Source organism: Jatropha curcas, chromosome 8, assembly GCF_041381405.1.
Source record: "Jatropha curcas cultivar XTBG-Jc1 chromosome 8, XTBG_Jcur_1.0, whole genome shotgun sequence".
NCBI lineage: Eukaryota > Viridiplantae > Streptophyta > Magnoliopsida > Malpighiales > Euphorbiaceae > Jatropha > Jatropha curcas.
In genome coordinates, this window is record NC_143158.1 from 28,423,494 (window position 1) to 28,446,465 (window position 22,972).

Sequence of the window (22,972 nt, forward strand, 5' to 3'; positions counted from 1 at the left end):
GAGCCATCAACTTTGCAAAAGAATATGGTCGATCGATATTCAGTGAACCAGAGAGTTTGTTATATCTATAGCTTTTTGTCATGGCACTTATGGTCACTTTTGTGTTAAGATCTTCACTTGCATAACGAGCTTTTGGAATTTTGTTATATAGTCTCGGAGAGACTAGTCATTCGTCCTTTTTAGGTTTATCAAATCAGAGATATTTTCTTGTTCGGTATGTTTGTAACGAACCGAGCCTTGAAAGATGCTGCTAGCTGAGCAAAACAATTGATAGATCCAGTTTTTAGCATCTGAAACCATTCATGCGCTGGTCCCTTCATGGTAATGGGAAAAGCTCAGCACAACAGTGCGTCCACCGTAGTCTAAATATGCATGACTGTTCGGAAGTTGGCAGGATGACTGTGGAATTGTTCCATGAACAAAATGATTTTCGAGTATAGAGAGGAATCTTTTTTCAATTTGAAGTTTGTATATCTCCCGCTTCCTGAACTTATTTTAGTACTTGAAGGGTCTTTACTTGAAAATCCTACTCGGTATTGTTGCAGACATTTCCCAATAGAGGAGTGGAATGTACATGAATATTTGTTCAGTCATTTGTTTGGACATAAATATACTATTTTACGAGCCACAGGCTTGTGCTATGCACAAGTATTGATTTTTAATATTTAATTTTGACATTCCACTTTTAATTAAAATTATTTCCTAATATCTATATAATTTATTGTAAATAAATAATTTTACATATTGTAATATTTAACTTTAATTTAACAAATATAATTAAAATATGTTGTGACGCTTTTATACGGGGAAATAATGGTAATACCCCACTCAAAATATATATGTGACATATATGCCTATACCTGAAAATCAGTCGGCGATGACCTTAATTGTCTTATTTGGATGTAGTTCTCTACGGCATTACATCAAAGAGGACACTTAGAGATAAGAACGACAGCAAAGTCGCGCGAGAGGTCATCTGTCTATTTTGTAAGTGTGTGAGATGAGACCAGAAACTGTAATGTAACCTTTTGGATTCTAAAAGGTACAGGATCCCCATTAAATGGTTTGTTTGTTACATCCATGATTGATCCTAATATGCCATATTCTAATTTGTTCTGTATCCTTTTATATATATATATATATATATATATATATATAAGCAGCGGTGACAAATTGTCAAAATTATGAAAAGAAGTAATCGAGGTGTTAATGAAAGTTAGACGTTTACTATACATACAAAGACAGTAAGGTTACATGGCAGAGAAAAAACAAAGTCTAACCAAATATTGTACAAAGTTAGACGGATTTCGTATAAAGGCAAACAATTTAAATTAGCATTTATACTTGCAAATGATAATATTTTATACATATTTACACAAATATGGTCTACATTACAACAATTTTGTTATATTATACCCAACATGGTGACATGTGCAACCTTACCCCGCTACTCAACTACCAGTTACATGAACAAAATAGTTAAAAAAGAAAAAAGAGTTGTACTTTAAGGGGGAAGAAATAAAAAATCTAGCAAAAGAATTCCCGGATCGGCCCAAGCATCGGCCTAGCTAGGACATGAACTTTTAACAAATGCATCTGCCTTTCCTAAGCAAGGGGTCAGAATTCTGATTTCATTAGCTTCGCACGTGGCTTTATATCGATGTTATCAAAAGGTTTCGCCTGTTCAACGTGGACATAATCCCTTGTTTTAAGGACCTGCAAATCAACGGAATTTATCATCATCAGAAACCCTGAAAGGAAGACTGCATAATCAAGATACGCAAAATGAAACACAAGTTGACCAAGCTATAGATTTAAAATTAAAATGGAAGCTGAGTCGGTTAGTATTTTGATCGTTTCCCCCTGTTCCATTATTTCCAGTCTCCTCTAAAAACTTCTTCCACAGCAAACCTGTCCCACCATCTAAACTGAACAACAACACACCTCCAATGATTCTTGTTTCCCTACATTTTGGAGCAGGCATTCTAGGGCCACATGCATAGACTATAAAAATGAGACGGGTAACTCCGGCTCGAGTTTTGAGCATACCAACGTTTCAAAGAACATCCTTGATGCTTCCTTGCGAGTTTTACCGGCTAGTAGGTTGTCCATTGACAGGACCTTTCTTCCTTGTCCTGCTTCCTTATCAAATAGAATCTGAAGATACTTGGCAACAGCCCTGAAAGAAATCGTACAATTATATATTCAGTTCAGCCTAATAGAAAAAAAAAAAAAAAAAAAAATCATAGAAAACCAATCACATGATAACTACAAAAATTTCTTTTTTTCAAAAAAAAAAAAAAAGTGCATGTCGTGAAATTAACAACGATATTGCAGGAGAGCATTGGTAAGTTCGGCTCAGATCAGAAATAGCCAAAACCGAGTTTTTCAAAATTTTTGATGAAAAAACTGAGCTGACCAAATTTGTTTCAGGAACTGAACCGCATGGTTTTTTCTAGTTTTGTGATTCAGCTCAAAAATTGACCTGAATAGAACTGAAGCAACCAAAACAATCAAATATTTTGACCCACAGGAAATCCTGCCGTGCCCTCATAAATTAGCAAGCCAACAATCAAATATTGAAACAGAACTTGTGAAAAACCAGACCACTAATCTCAAGGAACTTGATAAGTTTGGTTCTTAAGTGCCACAAAAAAAAAAAAAAAAAAAAAAAAAAAAAAACGAAAAACAAGAGAGTCAGAGACGTGCTACTTTTTGCCAGTAAAACTAGATTTATGTTCAATGAGAGTCCAAGCTGCCACACATTTGGAATCATGCCACTTGATCTATGTACATATGAACAAAACACCTTCCATTGATATATTTTTGCAATTTCCAATTCCACATGCTTGCTACACAGTAATTTGCTTGTTATGTTAGCCCAAACCACAAAAAGAATACTAACCTGGTGCGAGAAGACCACCCACTGTTCTCAAGAAGCCCAGTGTCTTCAGCATTAGGCATGCCTTCCTCATCATCTTCGCCTATTTCATCATCATCTACATTCAGAAACTCTGCAAAAGGGCCCAACAATCATATTAATTTGAAAAATCCACAAGAACACCTATACAAACAAGAAAAGAGGCTTTTGCATAGAAGCCTCTAAGAACTGGAATAATCAGTTTTAATGGGTTGCATAACAGACTATAGGTAGAAAAAGTAGCAATTTCTCATATTTGATGGAGAATTAAAGTCAAAGATCAAAAGTTCATGGCTTTTTTTTTTTAAAATTTACTATCATTATATTAGCGTGGTGGATGAATGATATATTGATATTGTGCTTTAATTTATCATTTTGAAAATGCTATTCATGCATTGTGGAATATTCACGCTACTTTTTGTACTTTGTCGTATAATCCACTTAACAAACATTTTTAAGTTAGGGATGAGCTCCTGATGAGACTTACTAAACTGGTTTTGGGTAAGCCAATTTTGCCCTGTACTTATATGAAGTCACAACAGACTTCTTTTTGTTGTCACACCTTACAAGTGAATTTCCATTTTTAATGATATTTGTTTCCCTCCAAGTGGAGCAACATATTTCATTTAGGCAATTCATTCTATTAGGTCACTAATTCTAAGGAAACAAGAAATGAAAAACTTGGAAACAGAGCAATAAGAAAGATGTGGACCTGTATCATTTGCAAATGCAACATCTGGAAAGTCCTGCACCACACAAACTTCACATTTAGAGAAAAACAAGTATTATTTTAAAGATTATACATCTCTATCTAATATAGGCATCACTGAAGCAATATCAATAACCACTAAATGGAGGGATAATGTAATGTGAAAACATCCTTTATTTTGCTGGAAAAACCGGATAGTCAGATAGCAACACAAGCACAAATGACAATGCAAAAATTTTCAGCAGGTCATAGTATTTTACATATTGCACAAGATGTGTCGAGTAGCATGATCTTTCTAACTAAAAGACTAAATTTCAACTTTAAGATAGTTATGCAGAACGAAGTAACTGAGCAGAAATAATATTTGTCATAAATGCCAAAAGTTCTCCATGTAATAAGGCAAATAAAAATGAGATCAAGAATAAGAGAAAAGCAATCCAAAGTTACTCTGATCTAAAATGATTTTTTATATGACTACAAGCACTTCAAAAAAAAAAAAAAAAAAAAAAGTAAAGGAAAAATAAAAACATTAGTGGAAACAGCAAGAAAAATCACCAATGGATAAACTAACTCCAAGTTGATAATAATAGACATGTAAAGAGCAAAAGGATATAATGATTTTGATATGCTGTGACCATGCTTAGAAATAAGTAACCTTGTTTCACAAAGCAAAACTAGAAATACAAAGAGCAAAGGTTTCAACTACATCCACAAACAGATGTCATATAGTTTGCAGTTAGAAAACAAAAGTTGAAAAGAATTAAAGGAATTGACATGTGGGCAAGAGAATGAAGATACTTCATGAGAAAGACAGAAGAAATCAGGAGTCTAACTTACACCATAATATCCAGCAGTAAGATGGTCACGAGGAGCATTTTCAACATCCTTGGCACCTTGAAGATCATCTTGCTGGCATACTGTATACTCTCCATTTAGGGAAGCATTTTTAAAATCCCCATCAAGTGCTACTAAATATGTAGAATCTGTTTTAGATTCTTCATTACACAAGTGATTAGAGGCTTGGTCCTTGTCATCAATGCATGCTAAGCTTGCAGCCAGGTCTCCATCCTCACGAAGAACCTCATGCTTATCATTTTCGATATCTTCCAAAGCTTTATCAACATTTACAGAACTGAGGTTAACGCATCCACCAGTTTCAGAAGACACATTAGCAAGAGAAGTGTCTGCAACATCAGCAGGTGCAGAACCATCTGCCTGAACATCTGCACTGATTTCAATTGATGCAGCAACTTTGCTTTCCTCCAATAACATTCCTTCCCCTGTCCCCAGTTCAGCCCCAACTGCCATGGCTTGCTCTACACAATTTTCTCCAACTTCAATACCATCAAGTTCTCTGTCATTGCTCATATCCCTTATGAAAGCATCCTCCTTAATCAGTTGAGTATCAATCTTATCATTCGACAAGTTCAAAGTATCTATCTGCATAAAATCATCCGCTCCAAATGTTTTCTCAGTGACAGCTGACTGATCAAGAGTAGCAGTGGGCATTTCAAGAATATCTCCAAACACTGGCTCACTTTGGAATGTCTCCAAACCCGAAACTGTCTGATTTGTTGTATGAGCAAGTTGAGAATTCAATTTATTAATTTCTATTTCACTTCTTTCTCCCAGATGTTCATGTTCTGAAGTTTTATAATCTGCTGTTTCAGTGCTACCATTTATATGTTCTTGATTATCAATATCATGAGAGCCTAAGTTACCTTCAGCCTGCTGATTGTCATTCTGAATGGGTAGCTCAGAGGGAAGTCCATCAGTGTCATTTCTGAAACCAACAGGTTCCAAGGCCCCTTCGATTTCACTATCTTGGTTGACAATCTGCTTGGCAGAATCTTCATCATTCACCAGTTCCAAAGGAGCATTGTTATTATCATCATTTTCAGAAACCATGATTCCACTCAAATCAAGTGCTTCATTGTGCAAATGAGCCAGTTCTGCCGACATACCTGAAAGAAATGAAACCTGGTCAATTACTTGCTTTCTAAGTAGAGGGATGTTTCATGTCAAAAACAAACAACAAAACCATCCCAAATGGGAAAGAGAAAGTTCAACTACTTTCATGTCCGAAAAATTTACACCTCAATTCTAATCTGAATTCACAAGCAGCTTAAAATGCAGATGGGATTGAGAGATAAAGCCATCACGTACTCGATGAAAAAGACGTGTACTTGTAGATACATATTGCCTATGCAATATCACTTTCTCAACAACAGAATTTATAGAGTACAAGAACATCATCCTCACTATACAAAGTTCATTTTCGTCAATGTGGATACACTAAATTGAGAAGTTTATTCTACATGTCTTACTCCTGAGGTTCAAAGTATAACAGAAGATATCCCCCTCACACCCAAAAGACCAATTCTTTTACCCTTCACAACCAAAGTAATAGCGGCGCATATCAACATTACTTTTAGGAATGTTGCATAAGAAAAATAAAAGTCCATGATAAAAATTAATATAAAATACAGGCAGGAAATCAAATTAAAATGTTTGCACAACAAACTGACCAGTCAATACTGGTTCACTAAAAATTTCCTCTTCCAAGAACTGCCTTTGAATCATCAAAATTTCAGTGCGTGTGCAAGGAGCTTTTTTTCGCAATCGACGTATGTCCTCTGTGCTTGTCAGCTGTTGACGTATAGTACTTCATAGGAAAAAAAGGGAAAATCGTCAGGACTTTACCACAAAAGATGATATCCAGGATAATAAATCCTAACTGAACAATACTAGCATATTTAAATTGATAAATCAGGGAAGAGTTAGAAAATATCTCCAATGCACAAACTATCTTATTAAAGCATTGTATTGATAATGGCCATAAGCAAGTTATAGCAAAATTAAAAGACTCCTAGCCAAAAACACAAAGCCAGAGGCAAGTATTGCTTTCTGATACATCTCAGTAACAACAGCATACTTCATAGAATTTTTCAGAAATTGATACCACTTCAGGAGGGATAATACAACACAAATCAACAGTCATACAAGTTCCAGAGTTTGTTATTGGAGAGAAGCATTATTCTCCAGCAGCCACTTAAGGGACTACACAATATGCTTTCTATGGACAATAGAAAGAGTTAATATTTTGACACAAGTAGATATGGAGTTCAAGAAGTAAAAGAATACATACTCGCCATGCAAAACCATTGAATCATCCATTAGCACCTTCCTCTTTAACGCACTAGGCCGAGATGCAAATCGGGTACGCTTAATAGGTGGTACTTCAGGTGCAGGTGGAGTGGGCTTCATTTTCAAAACTGAAGACCTCCTTCCAACTAGATCAGCAAACAATTATATCCAGTCAATAACATTTTTATGGGAACATACCTTATAAATCATATAGTCTTACAACTACTTAGAAATATAGGTAGTCTTATTTTTTCCTTACTTTTCTTCTTCTTTTTTTTTTTGTTCCCCTCCACTCAAATTAAAACCATATTGCCAAGCCCACTAGAATTAGTGTATTGACATTTTCAGGAGAAAAAAACAACTAAAAGACAATCAGTTGACCTAGGATTTAATGTTAGAGAATTTCAAAGAATCCAAGCAGGTTTACTTTTAAGAATGCATTCCTGGGTATTGAGGTTTAGTGAGAGTTTAGACAAGTGTTAAACCTATTTTTCATACAGCTTTATGTCACGCTAAAATTTGCAACCTCTAAATTCACTTATCACACACCATTGCATGTGAAAAGGAATAAACAGAGAATACTGTACCTAATATAGATGATAGCAAGTCATCATCATCAGGAATGGAATCTACAGCCGTTCTCTCCAATCTGCTTGCTCCAAATGATTCAATTGACTTTAAACTTTTTGCAGTAAGTGAACTTTCAGTGAAACTGCGCTTTTTCCCAGAAATTTCTGTCCCAGCACCACTTCGATCGTGTACTATTTGGACTTCTTTGTCAGGTGTCTCGACTACCAAGTCAAGTGGCTCATCAAGAAGCCTCCGGGGAAGAGAAAGCAACTTTTCAGGCGCAGGCAAGTCAGTCATGGAACTACTCAGATTTTCACACTGGTTCCCATTAGAGATTGAGTTGTCCAGTAGCTCTTCATGTTTTTCTCCATTGACCTGAATTTCTCCACCTAAAGTAGGTTCAGATACTTGATTTTCCTCTGATTGTACAACATCATTTGCATCGCATTCTTGACCTAACAAAGGTAAAATATTTAAGAAATGGAAAAGTGTTTGAGAACTAATAACATCTAACTGCATTTGTATAGCCAGCGGAACAAACCTTGCACCTTGGTGGAAGTCCTAGAAGCATGGAATCCTTCTTCCCTTTCAACTGTGTCTGATGGCAATGATACATCATCTGCTGATTGCAAGTCAGGAATAACCATGGGATTACTAACTTCACAAGATGGCATATCAGTCTGGCTCAGGTTGGAATTGCATGCACGAAGTAGAACTGTGCAAGCAGGTGCCATTTGTTGATTATTTAGATGTCCGTTCAATGTTTCAGGTTTTCCTTGTGCCTGAAAACTCTGACCTTCAACATTAATACACTCTGAACCAATGGGAGATTCCAATGAATTTACATTATTTGATGCTAAATTTTTGCCATTTAAGTTTGATTCTTCCATCTTATAAGCAGTTTCAACCTTTTCAGTTTCTTGTAATCTAACTCCTATGGATTCTTCATACTCTCCATTGATTTGATCTACAGGGGAACAAGTCTGTTCATTATTGCATGAAACAACTTTATCTGTATCTTCTACCTTGTCTAACCCATCCAGTGTGTCAACAGTCCCATTTGCCAGAATGTGTTCTGTAGCCACTGAATTAGAATGAAAATCTCCTCCTAGCCCAGATTGATTGATCTCCAAGTCACCAGAAAAGTGGCTGTTTTCCTCAGCAGGCGTGCACATAATATTATCATGATTTAATTGATCACCCAAAGACAAATGCATTGTGCCACCCCTGTGCGGAAGATCTGACTTAGTGGGGGCATCTTCTGAGCTATCTACCCCTACTAATCCTCTTAAACTGTGATCTTCTGATTCTAAATGATCATCGCAGGTTAGACCCTCCTTAAAACTGGACACATTAGGTTCTTCCACTAATCCAGGAGTAGATGGAGCCTGAGCGTAGTCAATGACTACCACATTTGCAGCAAAACCTTCAATCTGTTCAGAAAGGAAATACCTTTTTCATCAGATTGAGAAGCAAAATCTTCTCACAAATTAAACAAAAAACTCAACAGGAAGAAGAAAAGAACCAAAAACAAACATATTAAGTTACTTTTAGCAATAAGATATTTTGGATATCCATAGCAACCTTGTTTCTAGTACCATTCAATGGCATATCTTCAGAAGATCCAGTCATCCTTTCATGACTTGTATCTTCTGGATGTGGCATTTGTTCGGTATCTGTCAGAGCATCATTTCTGCAATCAGAGAATTTGAAGAAAGTACATTAGAAATTCCTGATCATGCAAAAAATTCTATGAATTGGGAACACAAGAAGAAATTTAAGAATCAACAGTCATAAATTTTTTATGTTGCACATTATTCAATAAATAAGCTATCAAAATAACTACACACAACAACATCCTCGTTACTGATTCAAACAATGTTGTGGCCAAAAATAAATACAGGCAACCCATCTTTTTTCACCTTTGAGACATATAAGTAAATGTTAAAAATAGGTAAGCAAGCCATGACCCAATGATTCTATTCTGGACCAGAAATACCAACTCTGAAACTACAGGAGGAATAGTGCTCTAGATTACAGACCCATGATGACATGAGAACAACCAAATAAGCCTGGAAAAGGATAAAAAATCCACTATGTCACAGATTAGAGGGGTTAATAAGTCAGTAGTTCATTGATCACAAAACGTCAGCAGTCATAACATTATTTATATATAATACAAAATTTTTCTTTTAGTTATGTAGTTGAAGATAGAAAAACATAAGATAACAGATGAATCTAAGAGAAATAACGCAAGAATTCAGGTCAAATAACTTCTTTATATCCAAAAATAAATAGAAAAAAATAAAGCTAATGCATATACTGAAAGCGGCCCACATAACACAACCTCAAAAGTAAATACGAAAAAAGGAATCAGATGTTATTGATAGTTATAAGAGACTTACTCAGAAACTTCATCATGCCTAACTGCTGTAACCTTCTCTAGTAACAGGTCCTGTGTATGACCAGCCAAAGAAAGAGAATTTTAATGAATGACAGGCATATGACAAAAAAAAAAAAAAAAAAAAAAGTATACTACTCTCATGCTCCAAAGTACACATCATGAATAATGAATGTTATTGGATCTTGAAGAAAGGCCAAAAGAGGATGAATACTGAAACTCGTTTGCTGATGTACAAAATAACAAATGTATTAACTCCAAATACTAAAGGAATCAGAAAATTGAGCTGTCTTTAATTTTCAAACCAACACAAATTGGCTCTCACCAGGATGAACAATTAGGTAAAAAACCCACCAGCCCACTTCCACTCATCTCACAGTTTACATGCAAGCACACTCATGCAGGTGGCATGAATGAGGATGTCAATTTAACAAGATATGAAGGCAACTATAAATACTAACACACTGACACCAAAGTCTATCTATGAAATAAGTTAGCTTCCAACTCAATTCCCAAGTAAAGCCACAAAAAGAATTACCTCTTCAAGGTCCAAACCAACTTGAGAAGTGTCACCATCACCAAATCGCTCTGAAACCAAATTAGAAATATACAAGAAATGGCATTCAATAAGTACATAATCATCATCACGAAATTAATTGTACCAACAAGCCACGACAAGCAAAGGCTTCTACTAACCGTCCAACCCAAACTGTGATGTGGAGAATACCACACCCTCCATGGTGTCTTGAAGTGTAATCTGCTCCCTTGTACTGACGTGATGGTCAACATAGTTTCTGCAGGGTAGGTACAAGTTAACATACAAAAGAACAAAGAATCTTCTACAACAATCTAAAGTTTGAAGCAAGGATTTGTCATTTTGTTGCAGGAAAACATAATCTATACCCTTAAGTAATGGAGTGAAGCAAGCTAAGTTGCCATTATCAGGAACCCAATAACATCAAAAATACATAACGGATGAACATTCACAGAAACACCCAATGATCTGAACTTGGAAATTAGAATGATGTCAAAGATTCAAATACCATTGGAATAAGTAGAGAGATTGTAGGCAAAAGAGAGCACTAACTCCTATCCTATAGTACAGTCAAGAACAAAAGAGGGAATAGTACATGAGACACTCACTATTGACCCCTAATGGTGATACCTTTTGAATAGAAGTAGTAAGTTGGCCCCCCCAGACATTTACATGGTCACACTTCAAAAAATGTTGTAATATAAAAAGAAACCATAAACTACAACAAGCTTATGGCTTTAACCATCAACAGTTTCCAATTCCAGAACTAACCCTTGAAAAATATCATTATCTGGCAGCTCAAAATCATCAAGATCAAAAGTCTCTGGCAATGTAATGGAATGATATGGAGCAGTTGATTCTTCCGGTGGTAAATCAACTGCAGTAGAGCGAAAAGCTTGCTTTATCTTCAACAAAGCCTCACTGCAATCATCAAAAAGGTAATTAACCTTTCTAGAGTATATCCTCACCACACCAAGCAGAAGATGACTGGACAGCCTAAGTGCAATGGGTACTTCAGGAAAAAGAATGGAATCTGCGGGAAATGGATAAAAAGCAGTTAGAAAGATCATCATAAAAAAACATAGCGGAAAAATATTCAACAAATGCTGCTATATCTTGGTCAGCTCGTTATCAAAAAAAATTTCCAATCCCACTTTCAACCACAAATTTAACCTTGTGGACTAACTGATTCAAGTTCCAAACCAATCAAAAATGTACATGACTAAAATGCATCGCATACATATAATTTGTCATGCTTAAGCACAGATAAAGCATCCAGAACATAAGTGCACAGGTTATCATGCTATCACTGATCAGTTATGATGTAATAAATCACTTATTAGCTGGAATATCGAAGGTAGCTTCAGAAAGAGGTGGTCTTATCATCACATCATGGGGGCAGGGAGCAACCCTGTGGTCCTTGCTCTATTTGACACCAAAAATTGTAAAATCAAGCGTATATAACTTAACAATAAACTCAAAGTAAATATCAAGAGACAAATCGGATACATCCATGAGGATAGTATTGGGCATGTAGGCATATGACAGTTAAGTATCCCGAGCCTTGATATAAACTATATCTTGCTTGATTTTCACTTCCTTTGATATCTATATGCTCTACTTGCTGAACGGAAATATAATATGAAAAAGAGAATTAATTTCAAAAGAAGTTCCACAGTGGAAGTTTTATGTTTCGCCATATCCCTTGAATGAACCTAATAATAACTTTCTCATTCTCAGAAATAGAAGAAAGAGGTAAAATAAACATACACAATAAGTTTAAAAAAAAAAAAACAAAAAACAAAAACACTTACCTACAGAGACCCCAATATCAGTGTCAGCGACCTGGTTCTTTCGAAGCTTTCTCTCCAAATGAGCAGCTATCCAAATCGTTCCCAAAGGCCCTTTCTTGGCTAATATAAATTGTGAATAAAACATTTTTACCTAGAAACTAAAACTCCCAGTTTTTTTTTTTCCGCACAATATAGAGTCTCCAGATTATCCTAAAACTTGCACTGAAAACTAAAATACACTGATAAATTAAAAGTATTAACAAAAATCCACAATTTCACAACAACAACTAACCCCAACTATAAGTTAGCTCTCAAAAAAGCTTATTTCACAACACTTGAAATTCAAATCCAAGAAAGCAGCGTAATTTACAACAGAAACCCTAATTTCTATACAGCAACTGCTTACTCCAAATTATCCCCAAAAAAAAAAAAAAATTCCCTCAATTCCAAATCATGCTCGAAAGCTAATTGAATTGGATAACAACAGTATCGACTAGAGAGGAAAAGTCTCAAAATTCAGCAACTTCACCGTGTTTAAGTAATTCAACGTACAAACCCTAATTTAATAGAACAGAAATTCTCCAAATTTTGAAGCCAAAAACAGAAAATTAGATTCGTATTCTGAAAACTAGACTCAGAGAACTGAAGAAAAAGCTAAAAAGCAAAGAAATGAACACCCCGACATCAAGTCAGCTACCACACCAGCTGAGAAACTTGGAAACAAAAGAAAGGTGCTCCATTTTCCACAGAATCGAAAGAACTGACCAATCAGAAACTCAAAAAGGAAGCGGAAAACATGAGTAATTGACCGGTGAAAAGATTAGAAACTGAAACCCTAGCTTCTGCGGAGGAACGACGAGGTAGGGAGGAGGAGGAGGCATAGAGCAAGTAGCAGAAGGGGAAGTTGGGGGAATTTCAATTTTCAAAGCGAAGAGTAGAATTTGATTTTGAGGCAGGGATCGGACAGAGAGGGAATCTAAAAACTAAAAATGAGAAAAGAGAGGCATACTCTCCAAAAAAAATAAAAATAAAAATAAATAAAAAGAGACGGAAGAGTTAGAGAGGGAGAGCGCTATTTGTTTCAGATTTTTTTGATTTTCTTTTTTTTTTTTTTTTTGTATTCAAATTGCACTACTTTGGATTATGTTTTTGCACATAAAATAATTCTCTCACACAACTGTCAGTTGGCTTTAAAAAAAAAAAAAAAAGTTAATTTCAACATTTGACTTCCGAGTTAAAATTAGAAAGAAACTCTCCTCTTGTTTTCTGTTTCTTTCACCGAGTCACGAACGAGCTTAAGGGGAAAAAATGCATGTTTCTTAACCGAGTCACGAACGAGCTTAAGGAAAAAAAATATTTTTTTTCCTGAAAATATTTGCATTCGTGCAAAAAGTAAATATATAGTTACGCATACAAATATGATGAAAGAGAGCAAAGGTCAAATGAGCAATGAGGGTATCGAGAATGATTAATATTAACTTATTTGAAGTTCACTTTGTTACAATTATTCAGACAAAGTCACCCAATAATTCCTCAACTTATGTTCATATCTTCACGTGCATGAAGAAAGTTCCTTTCTTTTTCTTTTTTTTTTTTTTTTTTTTTTTTTTTTTTTGCAAATTTTTTTTTATCACATTTTGCGTTCTATCAATGACAGTTCCCTTAATATATTTTCGCGTATTCATATACTCATCCTTAAAACATCAGTTCACTAACTAGTGTCAATGAGTTGTGTACACATGTTTGATTTTGCTTTTGTAAATAATAATTTCAAAAGCATCAGTGAAGAAAAATCTTTTCTTCCTTCCCATATTCCTCCCACTCCGTTCTCGGGAGGCACCATCCAAACCGAAAGTGTTCACCCACAATGCTGGCCAACACCTTCATAGAAACAGCTACTCAAACGGCCAGGTGCTATCCTCTATGCTTTTCCTTCCTCAGCTGTATCATCATCTTCCATTTGACTGCCTAATTTCACAATATCTTCCACAAGGATTTTTCCTTCTGTTGAAAAGAAAAGAAAATAGAGCAAGCAACAGCAAATTGTACTCCGTGAATAAAATAAAAAGTACAATGAACAAAGCTAGGAATAACTTAGAAAAACAAGGCACGCAACTTACGCAGGCAGACATTTTTAAACCTATTGCAATGTTATCATTTCTCTATTTATTCTACATCACAACAAGAAACAGTTCTATAATGCTTTTCTAAAATTTTTCAAAATGATTGAAAATGGCTCCAACTACCATCTCTGGTCGTCTTACGAAAAGCACAACACCACAGGTTGCTTAGGGATCTGAATATGATGCAAATATCCTTTAACTTTCAAAAGTTACTATTAAAAGATTGTAGACACTGTCTTCATAGTCATCAAAAGGCATCCTCAATAATTAGTAATCAAGTGCAAAATTAAATTATATCACAAATAGAATGGTTAACTCTACGGTTCTGCCAAGCAGCAATAAATAACCTGCATTCTTTTAAGTCTAGATAATAGCAAGAAATATAGAGCAGGAGAAAAAAAAAAAGGGGAAAATAACTATTTTGTCTTTGTTTTTTTGCCAAATAAGCATGTCCCTGCATTTTTGAAAATACAAATCATCCCTAAATTTTGCATCCGATACACTATTTTGTCCTTCCATCAATTTTTTGCACTTTTTTTTGTTTAAAAGTACAAGAAATTGCAAAACATCAGGGAAAAAGTAGTTAATTTGGTAAAAAGGGATAAAATAATTAATTTTCCCAAATTAGTATTTCAAGTATTAACGGAAACAGTACAAAAATTGATGAAAGGACAAAATAGTGTAACTGATGCAAAACACAGGGAAAAATTAGTAAATCTCCAAAAATGCAGGGAAATGCTAGTTTATTTTGCCAAAATACAGGAATAAAATAGTAATTTTCCCAAGAAAAAAAGGTCACTGACCTCTATCTTTGGAGAGGTTGCTTATAAGTTCTTGGATACCCTCCTTGTCCAAGTGGTCCTTTAGGTACATAGCAGCGGACGCAACCTCCTCAGGAGTCACTTTCCCATCATAATCCCTGGCAACATAGCAAAACAGGTAAATCTACTTCAAGTAGCACAACTGGGTTCAATTCACAAAAGCCATTTCATGGAAAATAATAATGGCTTAGTGTAATGGTATTTTTTTTTTCCATGTATATAATGTTAAAACTAACAGATTGTATAAATGATCATGCAACTAGATGAAAGAAACAAAAAAATACAGATGAAAGAATTCTGACAAATTTGAGCAAAATCATGCAACCAGCAATCATATTGCAATTGAAATAGAATCAACAGTTCTTATGGGAAATTAAAAGATAAAAAAGCAGGAGAATTTCCAATGGATGTTAACCCTCGGAAGCAGAATTTATGATCCCAAAATAAGCACATAATTTCAGGTGCATAGAAAAGCAAAATGCACAGACAACAGAGAATATGGTGATCATTAATAATAAATTCTTTTTAGTTGTACAGCTGGTAGAAGATACAGATATACTCATGTTTGTCCATTAATTAAAACAAATGCAGCCAAAATTCTCTTCTTTTCGCCCTCTATTCAGCTTAAATATTTGCAGGTAATAAGAAGGCATTACAATCAATTTTGATGTACAATAAAATGTTGAATAGAATATGCCATGGGTAATCCTAGGCTTATAATTTTTCACAAAGTGCAATTTTCTCTAACTCAGGTTTCAAATAAATTGTTACTAAAGAATCTCTGTGAACTAGTCTAAAAACATTTCCAGCTGTATATACCACGAATATGAAATTTTGCAGTAAGTTCTACAACCAAGATGTACAATTTCCAAGAATCAATGAACAAACCTATCAAGCAAGCGCCATCTATCCCCAATTTTAGCATCCACATCATCAATTTCTTTTTCAAGCTTTTGAAGCATAGCATCTACCTGAAATATATCAAATCATAAGATCATAAACTTATTTTCCAGATTAAATCAAATATTATTGCCAAAAGTTTCAATCCATGGGGGAGATAGTGAACGAGGAGACTTTGCTATTCAAATTTAAAAGAGGAGCAAATAGAAATAGAATTTCTTTAAAATCACTTACTCTGTTAATCAGGGCAGAAGAAACTTTGTCAGATATTGCTGTCTCAGCAGCTTGGTCACTCTCCTCTCTGGCAGCTTTATATGCCTTTTTCGCTTCTTCCTCATCTTCTGTCCCTTCTTTGTCCACCATACTGTTGTACAGGTCTATCTGGAAATGAATATCATACAGCAGCAAACAGAGAATGAAGGAGGATATGTGATTCAAATTAAAATATTGAAGTAAGGCCAATAAATGCTCTGAGCAATAACATATGTTAAGAATTATAAATGAATACCATACTGTTGTACAGGTCTATCTGGAAATGAATATCATACAGCAGCAAACAGAGAATGAAGGAGGATATGTGATTCAAATTAAAATATTGAAGTAAGGCCAATAAATGCTCTGAGCAATAACATATGTTAAGAATTATAAATGATCCATAAAGTTCAGTCAGAAAGATGACTTGGAGTCAACAATATGCATAAACAAGTAGACTCTAAACGAACAACTCACACAAAGAACATCAGCAAATACATTAAGAAAATATATCTTCTTCACATGCTTCTTCAAAGTATTGCAGCATTAGATATTCTAGAAACCAGCATAATATATGAAAAACGGCCTAGATTTGAATAATTTCTGTGTGAAACATACAGATATAAAAATACAAGAAGCCAAATAGCAAAGGTATCCAACAACTCAGTAGTCAAGCTTTCTCATGAGACAAACATCTTGGACTGCTCATGATGCTGACAAAGTAATCCATGCAACTCATGCACGGATTACAATCAAAATCACAAAAAAACTGAGCAAAATCTAGAAACAAGAATTTTAGCAAGTTATATAAGCACTTCAAGCATCAAGGACTAAATCCATTAATGTACACCTCAGAAAACAAAGTAGTTATTTTACCTCCTTCTTAACAAGTTTCAGGAATTCTTCACGCTCCCTGCTGACAGACTGGAATAGGCAGCAGAAAAGGCAAGTAAATGTTCTGAATAGATCCATGAATTCTTCACACACACACACAAAAAAAAAAACATTTCTGGTCCTTACAGATGCAGAAGCCAGAACAGCTAATGCACGACTGAGCTCACAAAGCTGCTCATGTTTCTCCAGTGTTTTTGCTCTTGCTTGTTCTTGTGCTTCCCTAGCGGTGGGAAGAGTCATCTCTTCTAAAGCCACATCCTTTTGGCTACCAACAGATTCCTTCATCTTGGCCTGCTCCTCTTCTTCTTCCTCTTCCTCCTCCTACGTATTAATTTATTCAGCACCAGCAGCCAAAAAGCAAAGCACTTAAAGTTGCTCATTAAGAAAAGAAGCATCAAAATAGTGCATATATAGCAAATGAAATTATGTTTCCAGAGAGTACAATTCAGTTGCATTCCTTGTTTAATGGTAAAAGTCACAGCTTGCAACTTCAGTTGTAAGTTAGAGATCTTAAGGCAGCCATTCATGGAAAATTAGTTAAAGGATAAGACTGTTTGCAAAATTTCCTTCAACATCCTACTTCAATGGGACATTAGTAAATAATGGCCTTTTCCAATAGCCATAAAATGTGTAACAAGAATGCCCCTCAAAGACTAAACTCGTGATTCCAATGAACAAAGAAGGAATAAATATAGTGATAACTAGCAATGCTATTGGTGGGGAGAAGAAAAGAGAGGGAATCATTAAAAAAGTGTTCATGAACACTGTCATTATAAAGCCAAAAAGAAAATTGATCAGTATAAAGCATGTGCGTTATACATACATCTATGTATATTAAATTTCAAGAAGCCCCTCAAAGTGGAAAAAAACTACCAGTTTTATGGATGAGGGCTTATGGGGGAGGAAGGCTAGAAAAATGCTCAAGCAAGTAATACAACATAATCAACCTTGATCAGTTCTTCCTGCATTTCTAAGAACTCCAACTTTCTTCTCCTTTCTGAAACTGAATCTTCAGATGGCAATGCTGTAACTCCAACAGTATCCACGACTTCATCTGGAAGAGATGAAAGTGTGGCCTGAACAGCTTCCTCTGGCTTGACTTTTCCAGAAACAGAGAAGGCCCTGATAAATGATAAGCAAAAGGAGAGTGAAAAGAAAACGTATACGTAATCCCATGGCTTAAGTGGAAACGAACATGTGAAGATTAAGTCACCTAGAAAGAATCAATAGAGAAGATGGAACAGAATGATTCAGTGACAAATCCAGCCAATCACGCAACTGCACAGACAAATAACTTCAACAATTTTAGAAATTACTTTTCGAAGTATTTAGAAAGAACACTCATGTTGGCTATGACAAGCTAGGCATGATTAACATTTATGCTCCAGATTGAGGGAGAACAGGGATTAGGATAACTTGATTCCAGGTGCAGAATCTGTCTAGTTTCCTTATAGGTAGCCTAGACACAAGACAAACACACGCACACACAACACATATCAATTCTTCATGGAATATATAGAAAAAAAAAACCATTTAGCTCTTGTAAAACACTTAAACTTGCAATAGTAGCTTTGCTTAACAAACTAGAAATTATCTTATTAATTGCGTAATGCTGACATATATAAAATAAGAGTATGCTCATGGATAAATGCAATTGGCTTGAAAATGGACTAATTTAGACATTTTTTCTCATACAACTTTTGAATCATAACTTCACTTTTGTCCTTTTTCATGTGTAAAACAAGATCGTCCAAATTCTTTTGCAAAGTCAAAGATAGTAACAAAAATTTAGTACTCGTAAGCACTAACCTGTTGTCGCATTTCCTCGACTGAAAGCAATCCAAGTAAGCCCCGTTCGCGACAAGCTTGATGAAGCTCGGTTTCCGAAAGGGACTCCACACCCTCAGCTTGAATCATCTTATCATCATTCTTAATCCTACCAAATTCAAATGATTTCAAGTTCTAATGCAGAAGTTCAATCAATCATTTGGAATTTAATGGTATTATTTCTTCCCCAAAATAAACAAAATTCCTTCCAAGTTGTTAAATTTTATTATAAAAAGGAAATATTTTATATTTCATTGATTGTTCGGTGGTAAATGGTTTCTTTGCTTTCTAGCATTCCACTTGACTTCAGGACACAGATGTAGTTTCATATATCTGCTTGTAACTTAAGCATTTTTACCAAAATAACTAAATACTCAAAAACACAAATGAAAACAACACTTTCAACGAACTTTTTTTTTTCCATTATAAACGTTTTAAAAAATAAAGCAAACAAAGCCTATTAAAAAGGAAATAAAAGAAAAGGATGTAAATAGTCAAACTTACAAGAAAAGCAAATAAAGAAAAACATTGTGACGCAAAAGAATGACACAGAAGAGAGCCAAGCAAAAGATGATTTAATGAAATTCATCTTACTCTTGCAGTCTCCTTCGAAGCATATAGCGTAGATATGCATCTGTTCCATATGGACTGATACCCATATATTTGCACATGTTAACTAATCGAGGCCTGCGTTTGACAATGAAAGTGATAGATCAATTACTAGCATTTGACAAAGAAAGTGGTAGATCAATTGCTCAGGCATCAAGATACTCAAAGAAGTAAAAGAGTCCAAGTAAAAGCAAAGATAGTGACAACAGACAAACCTGCTTATGTTGTCCAAAGTAAGCTCATCATTAAATAACTTGGCAAAGCCTAAAATTTCTTCATTGGAAACACGTGCGCCTTTTCTAACCTGTTTAAATGGCAATATGAAATCTAACTTAAAGTTTGGTTATTGGGAGAACTTCCATTATTAGATACACTAGGACCAAAAAAAGTTTACTTTGCTCATAAATCCATCAAGATCTTCAGCTGTTTTCTTAGCTTCTCCACTTCGTGAGTTCTGAATTTCTTTTGCCATTTCTTTAACAGTGTCTTGAAGAAACTTGGCATATTCTATTCTAGCATTTAGCTTCCTTTTCAGTGCCTCCTACAAGTTAAGCATTTAAATGAGACCAATATTCTTCTTCATAAGGGAACTGTGCAACACCCACAGAAATATATAAATGCATTACACATATATCTGCAATATCAACTTAAACTGTAAAGCTATCACAAGTGCCTTGACAACTTATATTTGAAACAGTTAAGTGATATGCTTGCCAGAATATTGGACAACTAAAAATCAAGTAGCACAGATAGTGCTAGGTTAACCTAATTCGCATGTCAACAGAATTGAGCCCATTGCAGCTATAAGTTAGAGTTCAGTGCAAGGCAACTGTATAACAACGAGAGAAACACAAAGCAAAGTACATTGGTGTTTATTTTATGCCTTATCAGATGAGGAAATTCGAAATGCAAATTCGATATGTGTTGGAGATAAGGAACAAATAGCATATCAATAGATATTCTACAAAAGCAGAACTTGCTTAAGCTCCCCATGAAAAACCATATTCATTGACATTGTCATAGCACAATCTTATGGCTGATGGCATTAAGCAATAGAGGCTACATGCATACAGCATCAACCATACTAGAAACCACAATTTAAGATTAAATATAGAAATAAAATAAATTCAAAATATTGCTCGAGATAAATAAACTGTAGTGATGTAGGATCACTCACTCTCTTCCAGTTATTGATACAGTAAACAATAGGAAAGTATAGTTTGAAAAAGAAAATTGCAACCTGTTCTTTCATCTTGTCCTGGAAGGTAGACGGCAGCATGTTGGGAAACAATTTTAGGAATAATGGCAGCAAGAATTCCATGAATGGAACTATAATAAAAACTGCAAATGGAACTAGCCTAAATATATCAGCAGTCGTACGTGTGAGTTGTTGCCTTTCCCTTCTAGAAAGACCCTTCCCACTGGCAAGTTTCACCAGTAACCTTGAGCTTATCCTAACATCAGCCCACAGTAGCTTTGTTCCCAACCAATAATGTTGCATGGTAGACTTGAACTCATCCTTCCAATGGCGCAACTTCTTAGCCCAATCTTCCCTAAGGAAAGAATACATCGATAAATAAGTAATTGATGACTTGACTCAACTATAACTAAAGCAATGAGTAAAATTTTAACCTGCTCATTGAAGCGACAGCTCTCAAAGCAGGACCGATACCCAAAAGCATAGCCCATATTCTCTGCAGAATTGATTTAGAACTTTTTTGTAATTCTTGCACCTGCTTAGCTTTTGCTTTGGCTTTTACCTCAGTTAAATCTTCAACAGCTTCATCACATTCCTCTGGCGAAGCTTCTTTCACCTGTTTGGCAGCCTGTTGTTCATTTCTGTCCTTACCACTGCCAAATTCAGGTTGCCCAGCCGTGGCAGTAGAAGAAAAACGAACAGAATTTGAAAACCACCTAATTCCAGAAGAAGAATCAAAATCTCTCCTTCCAGTCCTATGACCTAGAGTTGAAAATCCAAGTGAACTATGCCCAAGAAAACTTGCTTCCAAAAGAGTTTCATCTCTGACAACCAAAGAGAAACCTCCTTCATATCTATGATCACAATTTGCAGATGGATGACTGACAACCCATCTTGATCCTTCTAAGCCACCTGATTGGGTAGGCTCCCCATGCTCAGAACTTGAAAAACTCCGAATCCAGCAAGTGGGTTGATTCAAGGAACTGAGGAGGAATCTCTTCCTCCGCAAGATTGCTCTTGAAGCCATTGTTACAAATTTCAATCTCTAGACAGAGATGTAAGGTGAGATATCTGTTGCATCCACAAATTTAGCCAACCTCTGCAAAATGGTGAAACAGCCAATCAAAATTTTTCCAAATGTGTAAAGACATGGACTTTTGTTACTATTATTTCTAGCCAAATTAGTTATTTAGCTAGTCCAGTAATCTTCAATAAAGAAATAATAGTTAACCAAAAGCTTATGCAATTTCTGGTGTTCTTCGGTAATAAATTATCATTGTTTTACTGAAAGACAAATTGAAAGAGTTGATACTTTTGTTTACTGCCAAGTGCTCGTCAGACAAACAAGGTTAACATCATAAACTGTATTTTCTTCATTCAAATATCCAAGCAGCATTTTTTTTTTTTTTCGTAATGTTAAATTGGATTTTTGGGCAGAATGACAAATCATTTCTTTCACTACATTTCCTCGCCAACAAAACATATACAAAATTATATGAACTCCTAATTGGCTTCATTAATCTAATAAATAAATAAATAGAGAAGAAAGTGCTAGTCAATAGAGCAGCTGAAAGAGAGACGCTGGTACCAGAAATAATTGCACAAAAAAGTGAAAGCTCAATGTTTCAAATCCATTGCCTAATCCCTGATTTTCTGAGGGACTGAACAGCTCTGGCGGAAAACCCCCATTTTGAAGTTAAAAGCGATTAAAATATGAGTGATTCAAAAAAAGATGCGCACATGCATAGACATGTAAAAGACGTACGCATTGAACCAAGGAGATCAAAGCAGGAGTTTATGGTTATCGAGAAAGCGGAAATTAGAACGGGCAACTTAAGCATACCCTTGACAGCTCAAATAAGTAAGTGAATCACCATCATCGTCGTCATCATCTACAATGTTCTATACATAGGATGTTACTGATGCCAAAAATGAATCAAGATAGAAATTTATTGAAACACACCTTTGAAAACTCCAATCTATCTATCAAGACGTAGAACAGAGAAAAAGAGAAGGTGTTATGGTCGTTTGGGCGAGCTTTTAGCGAGAGAAAGTGGCGACTGGTAACCGAGTCAATCAGAGAGAGAGAGACGGAGAAGAGCCTGGGGGTGTCCCTCCTCGACAAATGGAAAAATGTTCCCGTATGAATCGTGCATATTGTAGGCAAGTAGAAGACTGGGGCCCATTATCGTTGTTGATTTTACATCCGTTGGATAATATTTTGCTTCCTATGATGAGAATAAGGTGTTGGACGTGAACCGTTGGATTCAGAT

At 35.3% G+C, this 22,972-nt stretch overlaps 2 protein-coding genes across 8 annotated transcripts; both read right to left on the reverse strand.

The window, feature by feature from the left end:
* Positions 1-1,305: 1,305 nt before the first annotated feature.
* Positions 1,306-13,145, reverse strand: SYN4 (sister chromatid cohesion 1 protein 4). 3 transcript variants are annotated; one of them, XM_020681372.3, is made up of 15 exons: positions 12,097-13,145; positions 11,054-11,315; positions 10,444-10,541; positions 10,286-10,335; positions 9,752-9,801; positions 8,895-9,039; positions 7,888-8,779; positions 7,364-7,801; positions 6,778-6,922; positions 6,158-6,294; positions 4,467-5,593; positions 3,633-3,666; positions 2,906-3,014; positions 2,050-2,179; positions 1,306-1,716 (listed from the first exon to the last, which is right to left on the reverse strand). In XM_020681372.3, the coding sequence occupies exons 1-15, from the start codon at positions 12,218-12,220 to the stop codon at positions 1,618-1,620; spliced, it is 3,840 nt and encodes a 1,279-aa protein (XP_020537031.1). In that variant the 5' UTR covers positions 12,221-13,145; the 3' UTR covers positions 1,306-1,617. The 3 variants fall into 3 exon arrangements, with proteins under 3 accessions (XP_020537031.1, XP_012078900.1, XP_012078902.1); XM_012223510.4 differs by having other exon boundaries at positions 8,931-9,039; positions 12,097-13,144; XM_012223512.4 differs by lacking the exons at positions 9,752-9,801; positions 10,286-10,335; positions 10,444-10,541; positions 11,054-11,315; positions 12,097-13,145 and having other exon boundaries at positions 8,945-9,039.
* Positions 13,146-13,649: 504 nt separating this feature from the next.
* LETM2 (LETM1-like protein) lies at positions 13,650-22,838 on the reverse strand. Of its 5 annotated transcripts, none has more exons than XM_089725313.1 (15): positions 22,663-22,836; positions 21,134-21,798; positions 20,742-21,054; positions 19,896-20,042; positions 19,717-19,805; positions 19,487-19,579; positions 18,875-19,001; positions 18,279-18,343; positions 18,013-18,187; positions 17,192-17,386; positions 17,048-17,095; positions 16,154-16,300; positions 15,908-15,990; positions 15,002-15,117; positions 13,650-14,079 (listed from the first exon to the last, which is right to left on the reverse strand). In XM_089725313.1, exons 2-15 carry the CDS (start codon positions 21,724-21,726, stop codon positions 13,997-13,999), a joined length of 2,274 nt encoding a protein of 757 aa, XP_089581439.1. In that variant the 5' UTR covers positions 21,727-21,798; positions 22,663-22,836; the 3' UTR covers positions 13,650-13,996. The 5 variants fall into 5 exon arrangements, with proteins under 5 accessions (XP_089581439.1, XP_089581440.1, XP_089581441.1 ...); XM_089725314.1 differs by having other exon boundaries at positions 22,543-22,836; XM_089725315.1 differs by having other exon boundaries at positions 22,465-22,836.
* Between the last annotated feature and the right edge of the window lie 134 nt (positions 22,839-22,972).

Bases quoted from the DNA above. Each gene is read 5' to 3' on its own strand.
- SYN4 (XM_020681372.3), bottom strand. From the start codon at position 12,220: ATGTTTTATTCACAATTTATATTAGCCAAGAAAGGGCCTTTGGGAACG. The intron at 5,594-6,157 runs GTCAGTTTGTTG...CATTTCTTTCAG, and splicing joins TAGTGAACCAGTATTGACTG to GTATGTCGGCAGAACTGGCT. The intron at 3,015-3,632 runs GTCCACATCTTT...GCCCTTTTGCAG, and splicing joins TGCATTTGCAAATGATACAG to AGTTTCTGAATGTAGATGAT.
- LETM2 (XM_089725313.1), bottom strand. From the start codon at position 21,726: ATGGCTTCAAGAGCAATCTTGCGGAGGAAGAGATTCCTCCTCAGTTCC. The intron at 18,344-18,874 runs GTTAGTGCTTAC...TTGTCTGTGCAG, and splicing joins TCGAGGAAATGCGACAACAG to TTGCGTGATTGGCTGGATTT. The intron at 17,096-17,191 runs GTAAGGACCAGA...TGCCTATTCCAG, and splicing joins CTGTTCTGGCTTCTGCATCT to TCTGTCAGCAGGGAGCGTGA.